General features: G+C 37.4%; 1 protein-coding gene across 7 annotated transcripts in view; it reads left to right on the top strand.

Annotated features, from left to right (window-relative positions):
• SIDT1 (SID1 transmembrane family member 1) overlaps nucleotides 1-20,854 on the top strand; it is a 190,007-nt gene that overhangs the window by 82,490 nt on the left and 86,663 nt on the right. For all 7 annotated transcript variants that reach the window (XR_011968019.1, XM_072613980.1, XM_072613978.1 and 4 more), the window contains one exon: nucleotides 5,377-5,422. Coding sequence is in view for 6 of the 7 variants with exons in the window: in XM_072613980.1 (XP_072470081.1) it covers nucleotides 5,377-5,422 (46 nt within the window). In the remaining variant the exon portion in view is untranslated. The remainder of the gene's footprint in view (nucleotides 1-5,376; nucleotides 5,423-20,854) is intronic.

Genomic DNA, 20,854 nt, shown 5'->3' with positions numbered 1-20,854 from the left:
ATCAATGTCTTTTATGGTTCCCAGAATTGAACATGACACTCCAGATATCATCTGACCAGGGCAGAATACTATAATACTACAGCCAGACTATTTGCTTGAACTATTTGTTGTTGAAGCATTTCAGTAGTATCCAACTCTTCATAATTCCATTTAGGGTTTTCTTAGCAAAGATACTTTGCCATTTCCTTTTCCAACTCATTTTACAGATGAGGAAACAGAAGAAAATAGGGCTAAGTGACTTACCCGGGATTACTTAAGTGTCAGAGTCTGGATTTGAACTCAGGAAAATGAGTCTTCCTGATTCTAAGCCCAGTGCTGTATCCACTGCACCCACCTTGCTCTCTCAGCTAATGCAGCCTAAGAGTAGATTAGCTTTATGGCTCTCATCACATTACTGACTCACAAAATCCTTTTCAACAAACCTCTTTTTAGACATACTTCCTCCCCATCTTGTGCTTGTGAAGTCAGTCTTTTGAACCCACGTGTGAAAATTTATATTTATCCCTATTAAATTTCATCCTATTAGATTTAGCCTACCGTTCTCTCCTCTTCTTCTGAGATCCGTTTGGGTCCTGACTATCATCTAACATGTCAACTTTCCTTGGCTTAAAGCTGATAAGGATGCTGTCTATAGCTTTATTCATTTCATTGATGAAAATGTTGGGCAGAACAGGGCCAATTACAGATCCTGGGGCAATTCTCTAGAGACTTCCCTTCAAATTGACATCAAACCTTTAATGTTTACCTACCCTCTGAGTTTGGCCATTGAACTAGTTCCAAAGTGCAGTAATATCTAATTGTACTACCATCTAGCCCCTATTTCTGCATTCTTCCCAAGAACAGAATGAAATACTTTCTCTGTTGAATACCTTGCTGAAATTCACCTGTCTAGAGCATTTCCTCTGATTTGCCAGTTTAGTAACCATCACAAAAGGAAATAAGGTTAGTCTGGCATGACCTGTTCTTTCTTTTTTTTCCTCTTTCATTATTTCCCTTGACATTGTTGACCTTTTGTTCCTCTAAATGAACCTTGTTATTATTTTGTCTAGTTCTATCACGTTAACTCTTTGGATTCTTTAAGAAGGTCAACATAATACAGTGGCCAGAGAGCTGGTCTCAGGGCAGGAAGATGCAGGCCCAAGTCCTGCATGTGGGTATATGCTGGCTTTGGGACCATGGAGAAGTCATGTACACTCTCAGGACCCCATATAGCTCTCTAACTTGTGAAACAACTGCTGATCTACATCCATAGAGGCAGTTTCCTCCCTGGGAGTTTACTACATAAATAAAATTACAAGTCTATTAAAAAAACTCTTTGGTAATTTGATTGGTAAGATACCATCTCTATAAATTAATTAAGTTGTGGTGCCCCCTCTGGGACTGTGTTCCCAACTCTATGTTCATAGATTGCCAGTTTAGGAGGGTAACTACCTCAGTAGGAGTCAGTAGTAAGAAGTAGTAAGTACTTGGTGGGTCTGCTTTCCCAAAACTAGAGCTCACAAACTCCATCAGTGGACTTTAATAGCCAGCCAGCAGACACAATTAACCCAAAATAAAGCATTTACTGGGACAAGAACAGTAGCTATAAAGCATTCCTTTCATAAATCTGCAGCATGCTCTTCCACAGATCCACACAGGATGAACAGAAGAGTGGGCAGAGATACAGAATATGTTGGTAGTATTAGCACACATCTAGAGAACATATGTAACCAAGGCAGCTCACACCTTTTGGCACTCCAGGTCCCCAATGTCTTTTTTTTAAGTAGTGTTTTCTCCCTTGGGTGTAGAGTCTTCAATAGGCAAGTTGTTTGATGGGGGTCCTTGGGCCAACTCCTCCCCACACCTTGACTCCTGACTACCAGGACTCTCTTGAAACATGACTGACTCTCTTCTCAGCCACCAAGGGTCACTTATTAGAGGTACTTCCCACTTTCACTCTCTCTCCCACTCCCCTTTTGTCATTCATGTCTTCTTTCAGTCTCCTTCCCTCCCAGAAAGGCACATAGATCACATTCTACAAACCTGCCTTCTGCCTTAACTGTCTTGGAAAGATTTCTTTTTAAGGGCTACCAGTGGCAGGCTATCCATCTAATTGTATCTGAGAGAACTAAGTAACCCAGCATGTCCTTAAAGTTCATTTAACTCATGAATACCTTGCATATCTAACACCCATTTGCTATGTAATTCCTGTGATAACATCGAATGGTCAGAAGGAGGCAAAGAACCAGCATTCCTTGATAGAATCTCCTTTTTCCCACACCCCAACTAGACATTTACTGTCTCCAGCAAATTAGCTAGGCTGTTTTGGGCACATTCATCCATATTCCCAGTTGTGGATAGTTCTGTAATGATTTGGGGGAGACTCAAGCATTATTCTTTTGAGTACCTTCCTCAGAACTTCAGCAAAATCCATGAGGCACAGTTCTTGGACAATCTAGAAATTAACAGGATTTCATGGGAGAAAAGACCTGTCCTTGCTGGTAAAACTGGAATTACACACCCCAAATTCACAGGTACACAGTTTAACAAGCCAACATCAGTTTACAAAATTCTCATAGGTTTAACCTGCTTTAGTGTTTGCAAAGGCCAAAGATGGAAAAGAAAAGGAAAAACAAAATCAAGTTTTCCCTTTCTGAAGGAAAGTCTGGTGACAAGATGGCGCCCAACAGGGACAAAGGACCTGGGGTTCAGTAGAAGTTATCCCTTCATTTTCAGGTGAGCAATCAAAGTGTCCAAGGTGGAAATTCTTCTGCATCACTATCACATAGAGAGAATTTCAACTTCAGGTACATGCAAAAAAATTCCAGTGAGTCCCTGAAACCCATAGGGTACCTGAAATTTCCCCAAAGCATTTCTGTAGCACATAGTATAACACAAATGGAGATCCAAACTCATTCTTCAATAGGACAGTTAGCTTGTTTAAAAAGGAATAAAACAAACTCAGGAAGTTACCAAAGAAGTAAAATTCCCAAAGGAGGACTAAGCACTTAGAGGTGGTTGGTTCTCAGAGGTTCTGACCCAAGATCAAACCAAACTTATCTTATGGACCTGCCCTTATGGATAGCCCATCAGGATCTCAGACAAGTCGTCTAAGACTCATGCCAGAATAAAGTAAGCACTGTAGGTCTGCTCAAAAGTTTAAAAAAAAATGTTATACAGCAACTTCTTCCCATATACCTAAATTGAATTCAGTTTTCAGTGTTTAAGGCACTACTAAATTTAAAATTTAGTAATCCTTCTGCTTTTCATATGTTCAAAGTTACATAGAAACTACTCTCACATGGGGTCACATATCCTCCCAGTCACCTGGGCTTGTGTTGTGGGTGTTACCCACACTCTCACCCTGACCATGGCCACGTCTTGTCAATTGTACCTTCACAACATTGTACCTTCTCTTGTATATGCCACCTTTTCTCCTCATTGCTGCCTGGTACACCTCATACCTTCATTATTGAAGTAGCCTTCAGATTTCTTCCCATTCCAGTCCATCCTCCATTCATCTGTCAAATTCATTTTCCGAAAGCACAGGTCTGACCATGTCATCCTTTTCCCCATCTCACCCCACCTCCAATTAGGTAAATCTCAGTGACTTCCTTTTGTCTTTGGGGATTAAAGACAAAATTCTCTGCTTGGCAGTCAAAGCTTCTCATGACTTAGCTCCCTCCCATCACATACTCTATGATCCAGTGTCACTGGTCTCTTTGCTGTTTCTTGAATAAGACACTCCATCTCCTGACATTAGGCATTTCCATTAACTGTCCCCCACTCCTGGGATTCTCTTCCTCCTCATTTTTCTCTCCTACTTCCATGATTACTTTCAAGTCTCAATAAAAATCTCACCTTCTATAAGAAGACTTTCCCATTTCCCTTAATGCTAGAGCCTTGCCTCAGTTATTGATCTCTAATTTATCCTATCTATATATTGTTTGTACATAGTTGTTTGTCTACCCCATTAGACTATGATCTCCTTAAGATCAGGGACTGGTTTTTTTTCTTTTTTTATATCTTCCATGCTTATCACAGTGCCCAGTACGTAGAAGGCACAGAATAAATGCTTTTTGACTTGACTTGGTTGACCATCATGGAGGGAGGATCCCATTACCTAACAATGGAATTGAGAAGTGGTTGTTATTCACCAATTGACCATCTGGACTTGTCTCTAACAAATCTCTAAGGTCATGAATCAGTTTTTTGCTTTGAACTACATTTGCCTACTATGTCCTGGTAACTTCTAGGACAAATTACATTTCCTCAGCCTGGCATTTAAAGCATTTCTTAATTTATGTGCCATCTTATGTTTCCAGATTCATTTCCTCTCGTTACTTTTCATGGAATCTGTATTCTAGCTAAACTGGCCTACTGTTCCCAGGTCTTGATGTACCATCTCCTCTCTCCATGCCTTTCCTCAGATTCTCCCCTCAGCCTTGGAATGCATCCCATCCTCATCCAACCCCATCCCAGAATCCCCCTTCAAAACTCCAGCTCCTATGCGTCCACCTCTAAGAAGCCCCTTCTGCTAACTCCAGTTGAAAGTGCTCTCTCTCCTGAAATTACTTTGCATTCATTTACCTCTGTATTTACTCTTCTATCCCCAGCTCTCCTAGAATGTAAGCTCTGTGAGGAGTTGTTTTTGTTTTGGTATCACTACTAGTGAGCACAATATCTTGCACAAATATCTTTGCACAATATCTTTGCTTAAAAAATATTTATTGGATTGAATTCCACATGCATATGCAGACAAATTGTCCACCATTATCATCTACCTTAGCAAGAGGGATAAACTAACCATTGCTCAAATGGGGGGTGGGGGTGAGCGGAGAATATCAAGATACTACATCTTTATTGCCAAAGGCAAAAGTGATGGGAAGCCTTTGAATAGGGTTGTACGTGTAATGGAGATCACTATTATGATTTACATAGAAACGGGAATAAGTGCTTATTAAATTCCCACTATGTGCCAGGCACTGTACTAAGTGCTTTTCATAATTATCTATGCTACAACCCTACAAGGTTGGTGCTATTATTATCTCCATTTTACAGTTGAGGATACTGAGGCAGGCAGAGGTTCAAATGACCTTCCCACTGCAACTGGATATGAATTCAGGTCTTCCTGATTCCAGGACCAACACGTAACCACTATACTACCTTTATTATTTTATTACGTATTATTCCCTTTAATGGATATAAAAATGTTGCCTCATCTGACCCCTGCCTATATGTTTTGGAGGACTGAAGCAGCTAGGGCAAAAGGACCTATGGATAAACACCAAAAAGTGATGTTTTATGTTTCATCGTTATAGTTTAAATGGCTATAAATTCAGCTCTACTTGCTTATGTTCTTCTCCTTCTCCCTTTGCCTGTTTTTTTGTTTTTCAGGACAAATGTTGCCTTTCGTTTCACTGCCAGCCCCTCTCAACCTCAGGTAAGTCACATTTCTGAGGGATACTTATTATTCACCTACTATTGCAAAATAAGAAAGCCATTTATAACATCAGAGAGAAATCCACATGTGCTTTATTCACTTTCTGGAATTTTGGACAGAAAATTTAACCTTAATTCTGAAACTAATGTAAAGTAGAAGAAATCATATTTATTTGCAGGATGTTACTATTCCATACCCTATCCTGAACCTAGACATATATGGTTTAGATCAGGTTCAGTCTTGGAAGGAGTCTTCCTCTAATTATAGATATTAGACTTCCTTTTCTCATACTCTTTGGCTCATTAAATTCCCTAATCAGGTAACCTGGGGGAAAATTGCTCAAGAGTTAGATAACTTATATGTAAGTCTCCCCAAAACCAAGAATATTTAATATGAAATATTCATCAGATAAGGGAAATATAATTTATTCCTACACATAATAATCTCACTTCTCATGAACAGAGTGATTAAAATGAAAATCAGTAACAACTTAGAACAACTGTTATAATTTTCTGGGAAGCTGATATTTAAACCTCATCAGAATTAGAGCAGTCAGTATTGCTAGTTAGATATTTTCTATTTCACTTCTGTTTGGCATTGTCCTTACAATTCTTGATAAAACAGCCAATCCTCTTGTTAGAGGGCAACCTCTCAGATGTGTAATCTTCCCTTGCCACCAACTAGCTACAACTGATGGGACCAGAGTCTCCTGGCTTTTCAAACTTGCAGGATCACTTCCAAACCTGGATGCATCCATTTTGGGAAACTTATTTGAAAGGCTACCTGGCATCCATTCAAAAGCTCACCTCATTAAGATATGACCTCATGGCTTCTCAGTGGGTTGGGCACGTTGCCCCTTATTCCATATGACTCTTGGAATATAGGTCAAAACAATCCACATACTTGGCAACCAGAAAGGAAGAGATTGTCTAAAATAGTGAAAGCTCAAGTAACTGATATATAAATCCAAAATTTTGTAGCATGATATATTTTAAAACAAATTGGGAAAACAAAGTAGAGAGTGTTTGATATTTATATTTCTCTTTTCTAGTTATTTATCTTCTTTATGGAATTTTTCAAATGGTATTCTGCAAAACCCTTTTGTTCTGCAGATCTCAACATTGCAATATTAATGTTTTTCTTCCAAAATGTCAAATGTGAAATTATATGTATGACTGAAAACACTTACAATATTTATGTGTTCCATCAATATAATTTAATTCCAAAGTGTTCTATGGTCAAATTAAGGAGTGAGATTGATAGGAAACAGAATGGACACATACATCAATTTCAATAATATGTGATCATAGAAGCAGCTTCCTTCCCATTTCTAGATATTCCAAGGAGGCATGTGCCAGTCTGAGTGAAATGGACTAATGCATGTAGGTAAAAATACCTGGCTGATGTGAGTGCAGGGGCAAGGAATAAATAGCCGACCTTTAAAGGAAAAGCCTGACATTTTGATAGCTTCTCTGCCAGCTTCCAGTTTCCTTGTTTATGAAGCAATAGTCTTTCTCTAATTGTAACAATCTTATTACCTCTAGGATCATTAAATTCTAATTTGCATTCTTCTCATCTTGTATTTGACATTTTATAAATCTAATACTTTTTAATAGTGGGTTTATGTGCATCTAGTAGAGTAGGGGGTAGAAGGTGAAGGATTTGCAGGGGAATTAGTTATTTCCACCTGTGTGGTTTCCATCTTAGTGGTGGAGCAGTGTTCCATGTTCCCAACTCCTCACCCAAGTGTGACATTTCTCTTTAAGTAAAACTCTTAGCTCCATCCCTTGGGGGAAGCAAGTTTCTTTAATCTGCACCGGAAGAACATGAAACTAATTGTACCTGAAGCAACTGGACTCAGTAAAACTGAATCTAGCCCTTCCTCCATAAAGCTCAGTTGTACCTGAGTTTCTTTTGGTCTGTCTCTAACAGGTTGCTCTTTTTGTTTGGGAAGAAATAAAATACGAATCAGTAAAATATCTTTTCAATCTATCGTTAAGCCCCTATGCTGGAAATATTCCCAGCACTTATGAAAAATCTACCTCTCTTCCTAGATACCCAGTCACCCATTTGCATCCCTTCCACCAGCGACACACATACATCAGTGCAATAATAACAACATATGGTCTTAAAAGCCACTGTCTTTTGAAGGAAGTGGTAAAACAGAAAGCTAACAGACTTTAATTAACAAGAATTGATAAAGACAGATTTATCTCTCCCTCGAGATAATAGGAGGAAGAAGCAGAGAGGATGAGAGTTTTTTCTGTTTTTACAGCATCATGGGCACAGCGGTTGCTGTCTGGCTTACACTCAACCCAAATGACAAACAAGCAGCATTTTTTTTTCTCTTGGCCCCTTTTAATTTTGTGGTTTAAGCTGCTTAATCACAGAGACTGTGGCAGGGGTGGGAAGCAGGCCTGCTTTTTGTCAGAATGGTGCTGAAACGTCTCTGGTAGAGGAGGTTGTGGCAAGAATGGGTAGCAGCCCCTGCCTCCCCACATCATCACCTTGCCCTGGTGCTAGAGTTTCGTAGTATGATTCCGCCTAAATTCCTCATGCCCCTCCTGAGGAGGCACCTCCCCTTTTTCCATTAGAATGAGAAAGTGGGAGACTTCTCTTTCAGACACATCACAGCCCTTAGGAGCTCTATTAGTTAGACAGGGAGTAATTTAGGTCTGCAGAAGACACCCATCCTTCTATGTCTCTCCATGTATACAAAGTGCTTTATTTACTGATCAATGATAATTTCGCTAGTTTCCTCCTAACAATTGTTTTCAAGATACAAAGAGGTTTTTCAGTTTTAAATATTCAAATAAAACAAAACTAAAAGCATTTTAATTTATTTTATCACAGCATTAACAAAAATGCTTTTGTGTCAGTAGCTTGAACCTAATTGAATATAGTCCTTTTTTTTTGCCATATTGAATTTCTGTAAATTTAGTTATAAGGCAGATGGTGTTTTACCATAGGAACAAAGTCATAATTGGAGGTTGAATTCCTAAGTACCTGATTTCAAGTAAATCACAAATGCATCCTAAAAGTAAAGATATAGCTCTAAATCTCTGCATTGATTGTTTGAGGTACCCTTGGCAAGAAGGGCCTAGGTTATTTCTGAGGGGTCTTCTTGACTTCTTCTCTTGACTTAAATCACTCAAAAACCTGCAGAAAATCTCTTGATTGGATTATGCAATAGGCTATTTGCAAGCACACAGGCTATGATCTAGCTAAAGAAAGTTTTAATTAAAAGAAAATGAAAATCAAAGAGTCATCTATTCTATGGTAAATGAGTTATAGTAGAGATTAATTTCATGAGCAAGGCCCCATGCTGAGTGTGTCTCATGATCACTTAGAGACCCAGCATGAGTCCTAACATTCTAGTGAATTCTATGAATCAACACAGAGTTTACTTCCAATTTCTACAAGTCTTCATGGGCTCCCTTTTGTGGTGGACTTGCTGTTCTCTGCTTTTGGTTGTCACCTGTTGTCTTCGGTATCTAGTGAGCAATTCTCCTGTATGCTCTCTCCAATGTCCTCTACAGTGGCTGCTTATTAACCCTCCCCTCAGATAATAGCTCCTCTAGTCTCCTTTGCATAAATATTATCCTCATTTATCCTTGAATGTTCTCCCAGCATCTCTTCACTGGCCATTTATTCCCCTGGGTACATTTGGTGTTGGGCAGATAGGAGGCACAGTGGATAAAGCACCAGGCCTGGAGTTTGGAGGATCTGAATTACTTAACCCTATTTGCCTCATCTGTAAAATGAGCTGGAAATGGAAATCCACTCCAGTATGTTTGCCAAGAAAACCCCAAATGGGGTCAAAAAGAGTTGAACATGACTGAACAACAAAACATTTGATATTAGACTCCCCTCACTGAGAGTCTCTTTCCTTGTTAGGAACTCCTTGATAGGAGTTAAAAGTCTTCCCTGCAAAGGTCATAGAATAAGTGACCAAACCAAAGACATCCTCCTTACTGAGGATTATTCCCTCCTCATATAGAAATTTCCCTCCTCATGTAGAAATTCACACACTGGAGCTTGCAGCAGTCTTGACATACACAGACTCATTCTAGACCAAAGTCTTTGTGTGATCTCCTCTCTTTAGAGACACACCCAAGTCATTAGAGTCTAACAAAGTTCCCTTTAACATCAAGGCCTGGCATCCTTTTCCTGAAGGACTGCACCCTACTGCTCTGGGGACTAAGTATTCCAAATAATTCCTGGGTGATACTACCATTCAACTCATATCAGGTAAAGCCGCATCAATCAGCAGCAATGGAATCACAAGATATCTCACATGTAAACATCAAAATCATGCTGGATTCTTTGATCCATATGCAAAATTCAAATTTATTTTTACTTTCAGTTCCAAATTCTCCCCCCCCCTCCATCCCCTTCCCTACCCACCGAGGAGGCAAGAATTAAAATATTCATTTTACATATGAAGTCGTGTAAAACATATTTCCTTATTAGACATGTTCTGAAAAAAAGAAAGAAAGAAAGAAAATATGGTTCAGTCTGCACTCCAAGTGTATCAACTCTCTATCAAGAAGTAGATCACATTTTTCATCAGGAACCCTTTGGGGTTGTGCTGGCTCATTGCATGGATCAAAGTTACTAAGTCTTTCACAGCGTACACAGTAATGTACACCGTAACAACAAAATTGTAAAGATAACCAATTGTGAAAGACAGTAAGTCTGATTCTCCTGGTGCTGTTCACCTCACGCTATACCAGATCATGGCCATTAGATTATTAATGTCAAGTGGTTCAGAGACACATACTCTTGCTAGTGTATCTTTGCCACAGTTGTGGAGGATGTCCAACATAGAACACAAAGGAAAGAAAGGGGATGGGGAAACCCTCAGATACTCCTGTTTGCAAGTGATATGCCCATTGCGTAAACACTCAGAACACTGTACAATCTTCTAGATAAGATCCATAATCACTCAAAAAAAAAAAAACCAAACCCAAACCCAAAGTAGTCAGATTTTTAGTTTAATCCTCACAGGAAAACCCAAGTGGATGAAAAGATGACTGTTGTCCAGATTATGATATGCAATTGAATGCATAGTCCAAAAAGCTAGCATCTTGGACACACTGTAGATGGACAATGAGCTTGGCCTAGAATCAAATAGGAGGGAACAAGCAGGCTAGATTGTATTTGGAAACTTAGGTAAGGCTTTCAGTGACTCCAACACTTCTCAAAAGACCATCTTTTTAATTTTAGTGCCCTTCTAGTCAGTAAATATTTATTAAGCACCTACTATGTAACCGAGCACTGTGCTAAATGCTGTGATACCAAGAAAGGAAAATCAGCCCCTGCTTTCAAAGAACTCACACTCTATGAGAGATACCAGGAAAATACATTCAAACAAGATATATACAAGAGGAATACAATCAAGTTAATCAAAAGAGAGAAAGAACTAGCGTAAAGGAGACACCAGGAAAGGCTTCTTGTAGAAAATGGGATTTTTGCGGGAACTTAAAGGAATTCTGGGAAGCCAGGAGGTACAGATAGCTGCAAATCATAAAATAGCACAATTTCTAAAGAATTAAAAGCACAGGTCACCAAAGGGCATTGGAAAGGAACATGGTGAGTGTGAATAGGTAACATGGTGAGTGTGAATAGCCTTTAGATTTACCAAGGAAGAGCTGTGCAGTAAAAGCAGAATATCGTTAGGAAGACATATGCAACTGGAAAAGGAGGTGGGCTGGTTATGTGGTGGGATCTAGGGATAACAAAGGGATGTACCTTTGCCTCCACTGGTGCCCACTTGCTATCAGGGACTTCAGATGAACAACAAATTAGGTCCCAAATTCAAAGAAGAGGTTGTATTTGGGAAATTTATACAGTAGTAGGCCCAGTCTGCTCCCAGTACAAAATCTCATCTTTTCATCACCAATGTTCTCAGATGATTGTGTTTTTTTGGAACACTTCTGTTGTTATTATTATTGTTGATAATAATGATAATGATGATCCTTTTGGTCATGTCTGACTCTTCTTGATGCCTGGGGTCATGAAGGTTTCTTGCAAAGATGCTAGAGTGGTTTGCCATGTAGTAGAACACTACAGTCTCCAAAGAATCAAAGTTGCCTATGGTCCCAGAAGCCATAGAGAGATTCATGATACATGCAAATGGGCTACAGTATTTTTCTAGTAAGATGTTCCACATGCAACAGTTAGCATGAGACACATCATGGACTAAATGCACAACTGGAAAAAGAAAACTAGTCACATGTCAGGAGCCAGTTTCACATTGGTAACTGTGAAATATAAAGAGACCTACACTATAGAAAGACCTTCAAGAGTAAGTTGAGTATATCCTCCATTGAACATACCAAGAGACAGAGATACCAACCATCTAGTTATTTGAATTTCCTGGTTAATTTTGTCACAAAAAAAGTGTGCGTTTACAATACTTTGTATTCATTCAGATCTTCAGTCAGTTGCAGCTAATTGAATAAGACCTTTTGTTATGATATATTAACTTTTATTACTGTTATTGGTAACCAGAAGATATGATGCAGTGGAAAGAACATTAGTTTTAGAATCCAAAGAGCCTAATTCACACCTCACCTTTGACGATTATTGTGTGTGATCCTAAGCAAGTTGCTTAACACCTTTGGTCTTCAGTTTCCTCATATGTAAATGAGGTGGATAGGACTAGCTGGAGCCCTAGACAGCCACAAATGTATGATCCAATGATCTATGAACAACAATATTCTTGATTCATAAAGTATTTTCCTTCCTAAGAAGCCAACATTTTTCATGGCTCTTCATTGAATTACAGGATAGCCTTGTTTGATATGTATTGAATAGTGCTTCAAAATGAAGGAGTAAAGTGAAGTGGATGGGTTTGGAAGCAGAACATCTGTTTAGAGGCACAAACACACTTTCAGAAAATGAATCACATGTGTAAATCCAGAGAGCTTTTTTTAATCCCTCAATGAAAAAAATTAGATTGAGAATTATTGAAGCACGCTGTTTTCATTGCCCTGTTTCCCAAAATCAGGTTACTTAAAAATGTGTTGAATGAAATTTAAAAGTGAAAATATTTTACCTTGTTTCTTAAGTATTTGTTTTATTGAAGTAGCGGGATACTATTTTTTGAGGTGCAAAATTCACTTGTGACAATGACTATATACATAAAATAAGGAGAGCAAATAAAGGTGGTAATCCTATGACAGACTTAAGACAACACAGGACTGTGCAAATGATATTGAATAAACTATAGTAATTAAATAGACACACCTTTTCTCATCTGAGTCATTTCCATATAATTCAAGGGAAATTTCTCAACCAAACATTTGATTATATAGTTGAGAAAAGTTGTCACATTTTACCCTAAATAAATGCTATAATGATATTCAGTTAATCAGTCAGCAGAGTAGTTTAGATTTCAATAAAGTTCCACTGAATAGATTCACATTCTAAATTAGATGAATCACATTCATTATTGAATCTCTTTTCAGATTTTGGAAGTCCTCTGGTAATATTTTAAAGCTACCTTATTCCTTTTTTTATTTTTAAACCTTTTTACTTAAAGATTTGAATTCCAAATTCTATCTTTCCCTCCCTTTCCTTCCCCTCCCTGAGATGGTAAGCAATAGGTTATACATGTGCAATTAGTAAAACATTTCCATATTAGTCATTTTGTAGACTCAAATAAAAGAAAAAAATGGAAGAAAAAGTGAAAAATAGCATGCTTCAGTCTGTATACAAATAGTATCAGTTCTTACTCTAGAGGTAGATAGTGTGCTTTTTCATTAGTCTTTTGGGATTATCTTGGATCATTGTATTGTTGAGAACAGCTAAGTCATTCACAGGTCTTCATCGAACAATTGCTCAACAATATTACAATACTGTGTACAATGTTCTCCTGGTTCTGTTCACGTTACTATGCATCAGTTCATGTGTAAGACTTTCCAGGTTTTTCTGAAATCATCCTGCTTCTCATTTCTTATAGCACAATAATATTCCATTGCAATCATATACCATAGCTTGTTTAGCCAATTCCCAATTGATGAGCATTCCTTCAATTTCCAATTCTTAGCCACAACAAAAAGAGCTGCTATAAATATTTTTGTACAAATAGATCCTTTTTCCTACTGGGGAAATGTCTTTGGAATATGTGGTATTGCTGAATCAAAGGGCATGCACAGTTTTCTATCCCCTTAGGCACAGTTCCAAATTGTTCTCTAAAATGGTTGGATCAGTTCATAACTCCACCAACAATACATTAGTGTACCAGTTTTCCCACATCTCCTCCAACATCCAAACTTTACTTTTTTTGTCATATTAGCCAATCTGATATGGGTGAGGTGGTACCTCAGAGTTGTTTTGATTTGATTTCTCTAATTAAGAGTGATTTTGAGCATTTTTTCATATGACTATAGGTAGCTTTGATTTCATCGTCTGAAAACTGCCTGTTGACTATCCTTTGACTATCAATTGAGGAATGACTTGTATTTTTATAAATTTGACTCATTTCTCTATATATTTGAGAAATGAGGCCTTTATCAGAGATACTTGTTGGAAATTTTCCCCCCAGTTTTCTGTTTTCCTTATCATTTTGGTTACATTGATTTTGTTTATGTAAAAAACTTTCCAATAAAAATTATCTATTCTACATTTTGCAATGCTCTTCTTAGGTCCTAAATTCTTCCCTTGTCTATAAATCTGGCAGATAAACTATTCCATGCTCTCTTAATTTGTTTATGGCATCACCTTTATGTGTAAATTACATACTGTAATGCCAATGCGATACTCACAGAAGCCATTATGGATATGCATGTGTATTTCCAGAGTAAATTCACAAGATATAAACTCTCTTCCTCAAAGAAGAAACCAACACATTTATTCAAACACCCGAAAGCCAAAACCATCATAGTAACAAAGAAATCTTTACATTTAATCAATGCAGGAAGCACAGCTATCCACAAGTCTTCCCTCCATTAGGTCTCTCCACAAACAAGCTCCCTTAGACAAAATCACTCCGTCTCTCACTCACACCAGTGCTCTGCTCTATTCTCTCTCTCTCTCTCAGCTCCACTTCAGTTCTGTTCTTTCTCCTGCACCCTTCCTGCTCCATCCATTCAGCAAGCTCCTTCCACTGTCTGCTCCATGTGATTCAGGCTGTGGGCTAGGCCAAAGCTCAAAGCAAGTCACATGAGCCTATTAAGGTGCAGGGAAGATCTTCAAATTCCCTTACCATTACACATACCCATTTTGACCTTATCTTCGTATACAGAGTGAGATATCGGTCTCTACTTAATTTTTTCCATTCTTCTGTTTTCTAGTTTTTCTAGCAGTTTTGTCAAATAATGGGTTTTTGTTCCAAAAGATTTAGGTTTATCATATCCTAGCTTATTATAATGTAATTTGTACCTAATCTGTTCTACTGATCCACTACTCTATTTCTTAGCCAGTACCAGATTGTTTAGATAATTACTATTTTATAAATGGAGTTTGAGATCTGCTATGACTAGACCATCTACTTTCACATTTTTTTTCATTGATTCCCTTGATATCCTGGAACTTTCGTTTCTTCAAGATTAATTTTGTTATTATTTTTTCTAACTCTATAAAATAATTTTTGATAGTATCATTGGTGTGGCACTGAATAAATAAATTAATTTACATAGAATTGTCATTTTTATTGTATTGGCTTGACCTACCCATGAGTAGCTGATATTTTTCCAGTTGTTTAGAGTAATTGATATTTTTCTAGTTTTTTAGATCTGACTTTATTATGTGAAAAGTGAGTTCAGTTGTGTTCATTTAATTCCTGGGTTTGTCTTGGCAGATATACTCCCATGTATTTTATATTGTCTACAGTTATTTTAAATGGAATTTCTCTTTCTATCTCTTGCTGCTGAACTTGGTTGGTAATATAGAGAAATGCTGATGATCTATGTAGGTTTATTTTGTTTCCTGCAACCTTGCTAAATTTGTTCATAATTTCAGGTAGTTTTATTTGATTCTCTAGGATTTTCTAAGTTTAACATCATATCATCTGCAAAGCGTGATAGTTATTACCTATTCTAATTCCTTTGGTTTCTTTTTCTTTTCTTATTGCTATAACTAACATTTCTAGTGCAATATTAAATAATAGAGGTGATAATGAGCATCCTTGCTTCACCCCTGATTGTATTGGGAAGGCTTCTAGCTTGTCCCCATTACAGATAATGCTTGCTAATGGTTTTAGATAAATGCTATTTATCATTTTAAGATAAGTTCCATTTATGCCTACGCTCTGGGTGTTGTATTTTGTCTAAGGCTTTTTCTCCATCTATTGAGATAATAATATGATTTCTGTTGTTTTTGATGCAGTCAATTATGCTGACAGTTTTCCTAATATTGAACCAGACCTGCATTCTTGGTATAAATCCCACCTGGTCATTATGTATGATCCTAGTGATATATTGCTGTAGTCTTTTTTCTGGTATTTTATTTTTAAAAAATTTTACATCAATATTCATTAGGGTAATTTGTCTATAATTTTCTTTCTCTGTTTTGGCACTTTCTGTTTGGGTAGTGGCACCATCTTTATGTTGTAAAAGGAATTTGGTAGAACTTCTTATTTGCCTATTTTTCCAAATATTTTATATAGTATTAGGATTAATTGTTCTTTGTACATTTGGTAGAATTCTCTTGTGAATTCATCTGGTCCTGGGGTTTTTTCTTAAGAAATTCATTAATGGTTTGTTAGGTTAAGTATTTTATTTTTTCCTCTGTTAATCTGCATAGTTTATATTCTTGTAGATATTCATCCACTTCATTTAGATTGTCAAATTTATTGGCACATAATTGGGTAATATAGCTCCTAACAATTATCTTAATTTCTTCTTCATTGGTTGTAAGTTTACCCCTTTCATTTTTGATTCTAGTAATTTGGTTTTCTTCATTCCTTTTTTAAATCAAATTAACCAATGGTTTATCTATTTTATTGGGGTATGTTTTTCCCCCGTAACAACAGCTTCTAGCTTTATTTATTAGTTCAATGGTTTTCTTACTTTCAGTTTTACTAATCTCTCCTTTGATTTTCAGGATTTCCAATTTGATTTTTAATTGAGGATTTTTATTTTGTTCTTTTTCTAGTTTTCTTTAGTTACATGCCTAATTCTGTGATCTGCTTTTTCTCTACTTTATTGATGTAAGCAATTACAGATATAAATTTTTCCCTAAGTACTGCTTTGGTTGCATTCTAAAAATTTTGACATGTTGTCTTATTCTTGTCATTTTCTTTAATGAATTAATCTACTCTCTCTATGATTTGTTCTTCAACTAACTTGTTTCTTAAGATTAGATTATTTAATTTCCAATTAATTTTTTATCTCTCTTTCCATTGTCCATTATTGAATGTAAATTTTATTCCATTATTATCTTAAAAAGGATGCATTTACTATTTCTACTTTTCTGCATTTGGTTGTGAGGTTTTTATGTCCTAACACACACACAGGTGTAGGTGCCATATACTGCTGAGATAAAGTTTTATTCCTTTCTGTTCTCATTGAGTTTTCTCCAGAATTTCACTCACCTTCTTAACTTTTTTTTTTCTTGTTTATTTTTTGTTTAGATTTTTCTAGTTCTGTGAGAAGAAAGTTGAGGCCCCCCACTAGTAAAGTTTTATTATCTATTTCCTCTTATAACTCATTTGACTTCTTCAAAAATTTAGTTGCAAGGGCAGAGCCAAGATGGTGGAGTAGAAAGATGCACATACTATAGCCCTTCCCCCACAGCCCATAAAATACCTGTAAAAAATGACTCTCAACAAATTCTAGAGCAGTAGAAGCCATAGAACAATAGAGTGAAAGAGATTTCCAATCAAAGGTGACCTGGAAGGCTGACAGGAAAGGTCTATCCCACAGGATGCAGAGTGGAGCCCAACCCTGGCCCCACAGTACTGGGAGGAATAGGACCAGAACAAGCCTCCAGGGCAGAATCCCCAGCAGGAAGGGTCTGAGATCCCTCAACCCATAAGCGCCAAAGAAAGCTTCAAAGTTCAATGAGAGGGCTTTCCCAGCTGGGCAAGAGGGGAGCAGGATCCCTGCCCCAGCACAGGCCCCAGACAACAGTGGCAGCAGCAGCAGCAGCAGCAGGGTGGCAGCAGCAGCAGGGTGGCAGCACTGCATGGCAGTGGCCGAGTCAGGCAGCAGCTTCCATTGTGGGAGCAGCTAAGCTTAAAGTCCCTGGGAGAATTGAGCAGCTGACCTGAATCTCAGCCCTGAGCATGGTCCTGGGGTGAGGAGCAGCACTAAGACCCTTCTCTTGACAAAGGATTCAGAAGTCAAGTAACTGGCTGGGAAAATGCCCAAAAAAAGGAAAAAAAGTAAGACCATAGAAGGTTACTTTCTTGGTGAACAGATATTTCCTTCCATCCTTTTGGATGAGGAAGAACATGGCGTCACAGGAAGTTAAGGCTTCTGCATCCAATACCTCCAAAATGAATATACAATGGGCTCAGGCAATGGAAGAGCTTGAAAAGTGAGTCAACAGCTGGCTAAAGAAGACCCAAAAAAATGCTGAGGAAAATAACACCTTTGAAAATAGGCTAACTCAATTGGAAAAAGAGGTCCAAAAAGCCAATGAGGAGAAGAAGACTTTAAAAAGCACAATCCGCCAAATGGAAAAGGAGGTTCAAAAGCTCACTGAACAAAATAGTTCTTTAAAAGAGAGAATCGAGTTCAGGGAAGCAGATGACTATGAGATAAACCAAGAAGTTAGAACACAAAACCAAAATAATTGAAAAATTAGAAGATAATGTGAAACATCTCATTGGAAAAACAACTGACCTGGAAAATAGATCCAGGAGAGACAATTTAAAAATTATGGGACTACCTGAAAGCCATGATCAAAAAAAGAGCCTAGACATTATCTTCCAAGAAGTTATCAAGGAAAACTACCCTGATATTCTAGAACCAGAGAGCAAAATAAATATTGAAAGAATCCACCAATCACCTCATGAAAGAGACCCGAAAAGAGAAACTCCTAGGAATATTGTGGCCAAATTTCAGAGTTTCCAAGTCAAGGGGCAAATATTGCAGGCAGCTAGAAAGAAACAATTCGAGTATTGTAGAAATACAGTCAGGATAACACAAGATCTGGCAGTTTCTATATTAAGGGATTGAAGGGCTTGGAATAGAATATTCCAGAAGTCAAAGGAACTGGGATTAAAACCAAGAATCACCCACCTAGCAAAATTGAATATAATACTTCAAAGGAAAAAATGGTCAATCAATGATATAGAGGACTTTCAAGCATTCATGACGAAAAGACCAGAACTAGAGATAAAATTTGACTTTCAAACGCAAGAATCAAGAGAAGCATGAAAAGGTAAACAGGAAAGAGAAATCATAAAGGACTTTCTAAAGCTGAACTGTTTACATTCCTACATGGAAAGACAATATTTGTAACTCTTGAGATTTTTCTCAGTATTTGGGTAGGTGGAGGGATTATACACACACACACGCGCACGCGCACACACGCACACACATAGACAAAGAGTACAGACTGAGTTGAATCAGAAAAGATGATATCCATTAAAAAAAATAAAATAAAAATTAAGGGGTGAGGGAGGAAAATACTGGGAGGCAAAAGGGAGAAATGGAATGGGGCAGGCTATCACTCATAAAAGAGATAAGAAAAATCTTGTTCAGTGAGGAGAAAAGGGAGAAGGTGAGAAGGGAAAAGTGAAATACCCTCTTCACATATGGCTTAAGGAGGGAATAACATGCTCACTAAATTTCGTATGAACATCTATCTTACACTACAGGAAATTAGGGGAGAAGGGGAGAAGTGGCATGAGGGGGACGATAGAAAGAAGGGCAAATGGGGGAAGGGAGTAGCTAGAAATAAACACTTTTAGGAAAGGACAAGGTCAAATGAGAGAATAGAATAAAGGGGGGACAGGGTAGGATGGAGGGAAATATAGTTAGTCTTACGCAACATGATTATTATGGAAGTCTTTTGTGAAACAATACATATATAGCCTGTATTGAATTGCTTGCCTTCTCAGTGGAGATGGGTAGGGAGGGAGGAAGGGAGAGAAATTGGAATTCAAAGTATTGGAAATGAAAAAAAAATTTAGCTGCTATAACATTTGGTGCATACATGTTCAATATTAATATGACTTCATTGTCTATGGTACCTTTCAGCAAGATATAGTTTCCTCCTTTATTGCTTTTAATAAGATCTATTTTTGCTTTTACTTTGTCTGAGATCATGATTGCTGCATCTGGTTTCTTTGTTTCAACTGATTCTGCTCTAGCCCCTTACCTTTACCATGTGTGTATGTCTCTGCTTCAAATGTGTTTCTTGTAGACAGCATATTATAAGATTCTGGTTTTTAATCCATTCTGCTATCTGCTCCCATTTTATGGGTGAGTTCATCCTATTTCCCTTTACAGTTATGATAACTAACTGTGTATCTCCATGCTATTTTTTGTTTGTTTTTCTCCCTCTTTCTTGCTCTCCACCCTTCCCCTCCTCACAAGTGTTTTACTTCTGATCACTGTCTTCCCTGATATGCCCTCCATTTTATCTATCTTCTCTCTCCCTTCTGTTATTCCTATCCCTTTTTACTTCCTTATAGGGTAAGATAGATTTCTGTATCCAACTGAGTGTGTGTGTTATTTTGTCTTTGAGACAATTTTGATGAGAATAAGGTTTATTCTTTATTCACCATCCTACCCCCTCTCATCTTCCTCTCCATTATAATAGCTCTTTCATGCCTCTTTTCTGTGAGATAATTTACCCCATTCCATCTCCCTCCACTCTTTCTTCAAGCATAATTTTCTTTCTCACTCCTTTATTTTATTTTTGAGGATATCATCCTATCAAAGTCATCTTATATCTATGCCCTTTGTCTTCTTATACTCTTTCTAATTGCTCTTATAATAGTAAAGTTCTTAAGTTACAGATATTATCTAGCCATATAGAAATAATAACAATTAAATCCTGTTGAATTTATTATGTTTTCTCTTTCTTGTTTCTTTTTTACCTTTTTATGTTTTCCTTGATTCTTGTATTTGGAGGTCAAACTTTGCGCAGCTCTGATCTTTAGTTAGGAAAACTTGAAAGTCTTCTACTTAGTTAAATATCCATTTTTCCCCCTGAAAGATTATATTCAGTTTTGTTGAAGGAATGATTCTTAGTTATTGTCTTAACTCCTTTGCCTTCCTGTAGATCATATTCCAATCCCTCTACTTTTTAATGTGTAAATTGCCAAATCCTATTTAATCCTGATTGTAGTTCCACAATATTTTAATTGTTTCTTTTTGGCTATTTGCAATAATGTTCCTTAATCTGTGAGCTCTGGAATTTGTCCATGATGGTTCATGAGTTTTCATTTTGGGTTCTCTTTCAGGCAGTGATCAGTAGATTCTTCCAATTTCTATTTTAACTTCTGGTTCTTTTTTCTCATCAAGA

This window comes from Notamacropus eugenii, chromosome 5 (assembly GCF_028372415.1).
Source record: "Notamacropus eugenii isolate mMacEug1 chromosome 5, mMacEug1.pri_v2, whole genome shotgun sequence".
In the NCBI taxonomy this organism is placed as follows: domain Eukaryota; kingdom Metazoa; phylum Chordata; class Mammalia; order Diprotodontia; family Macropodidae; genus Notamacropus; species Notamacropus eugenii.
Note: the sequence above shows the minus strand (reverse complement) of the source record. Positions and strands in the feature narration are given on the sequence as shown.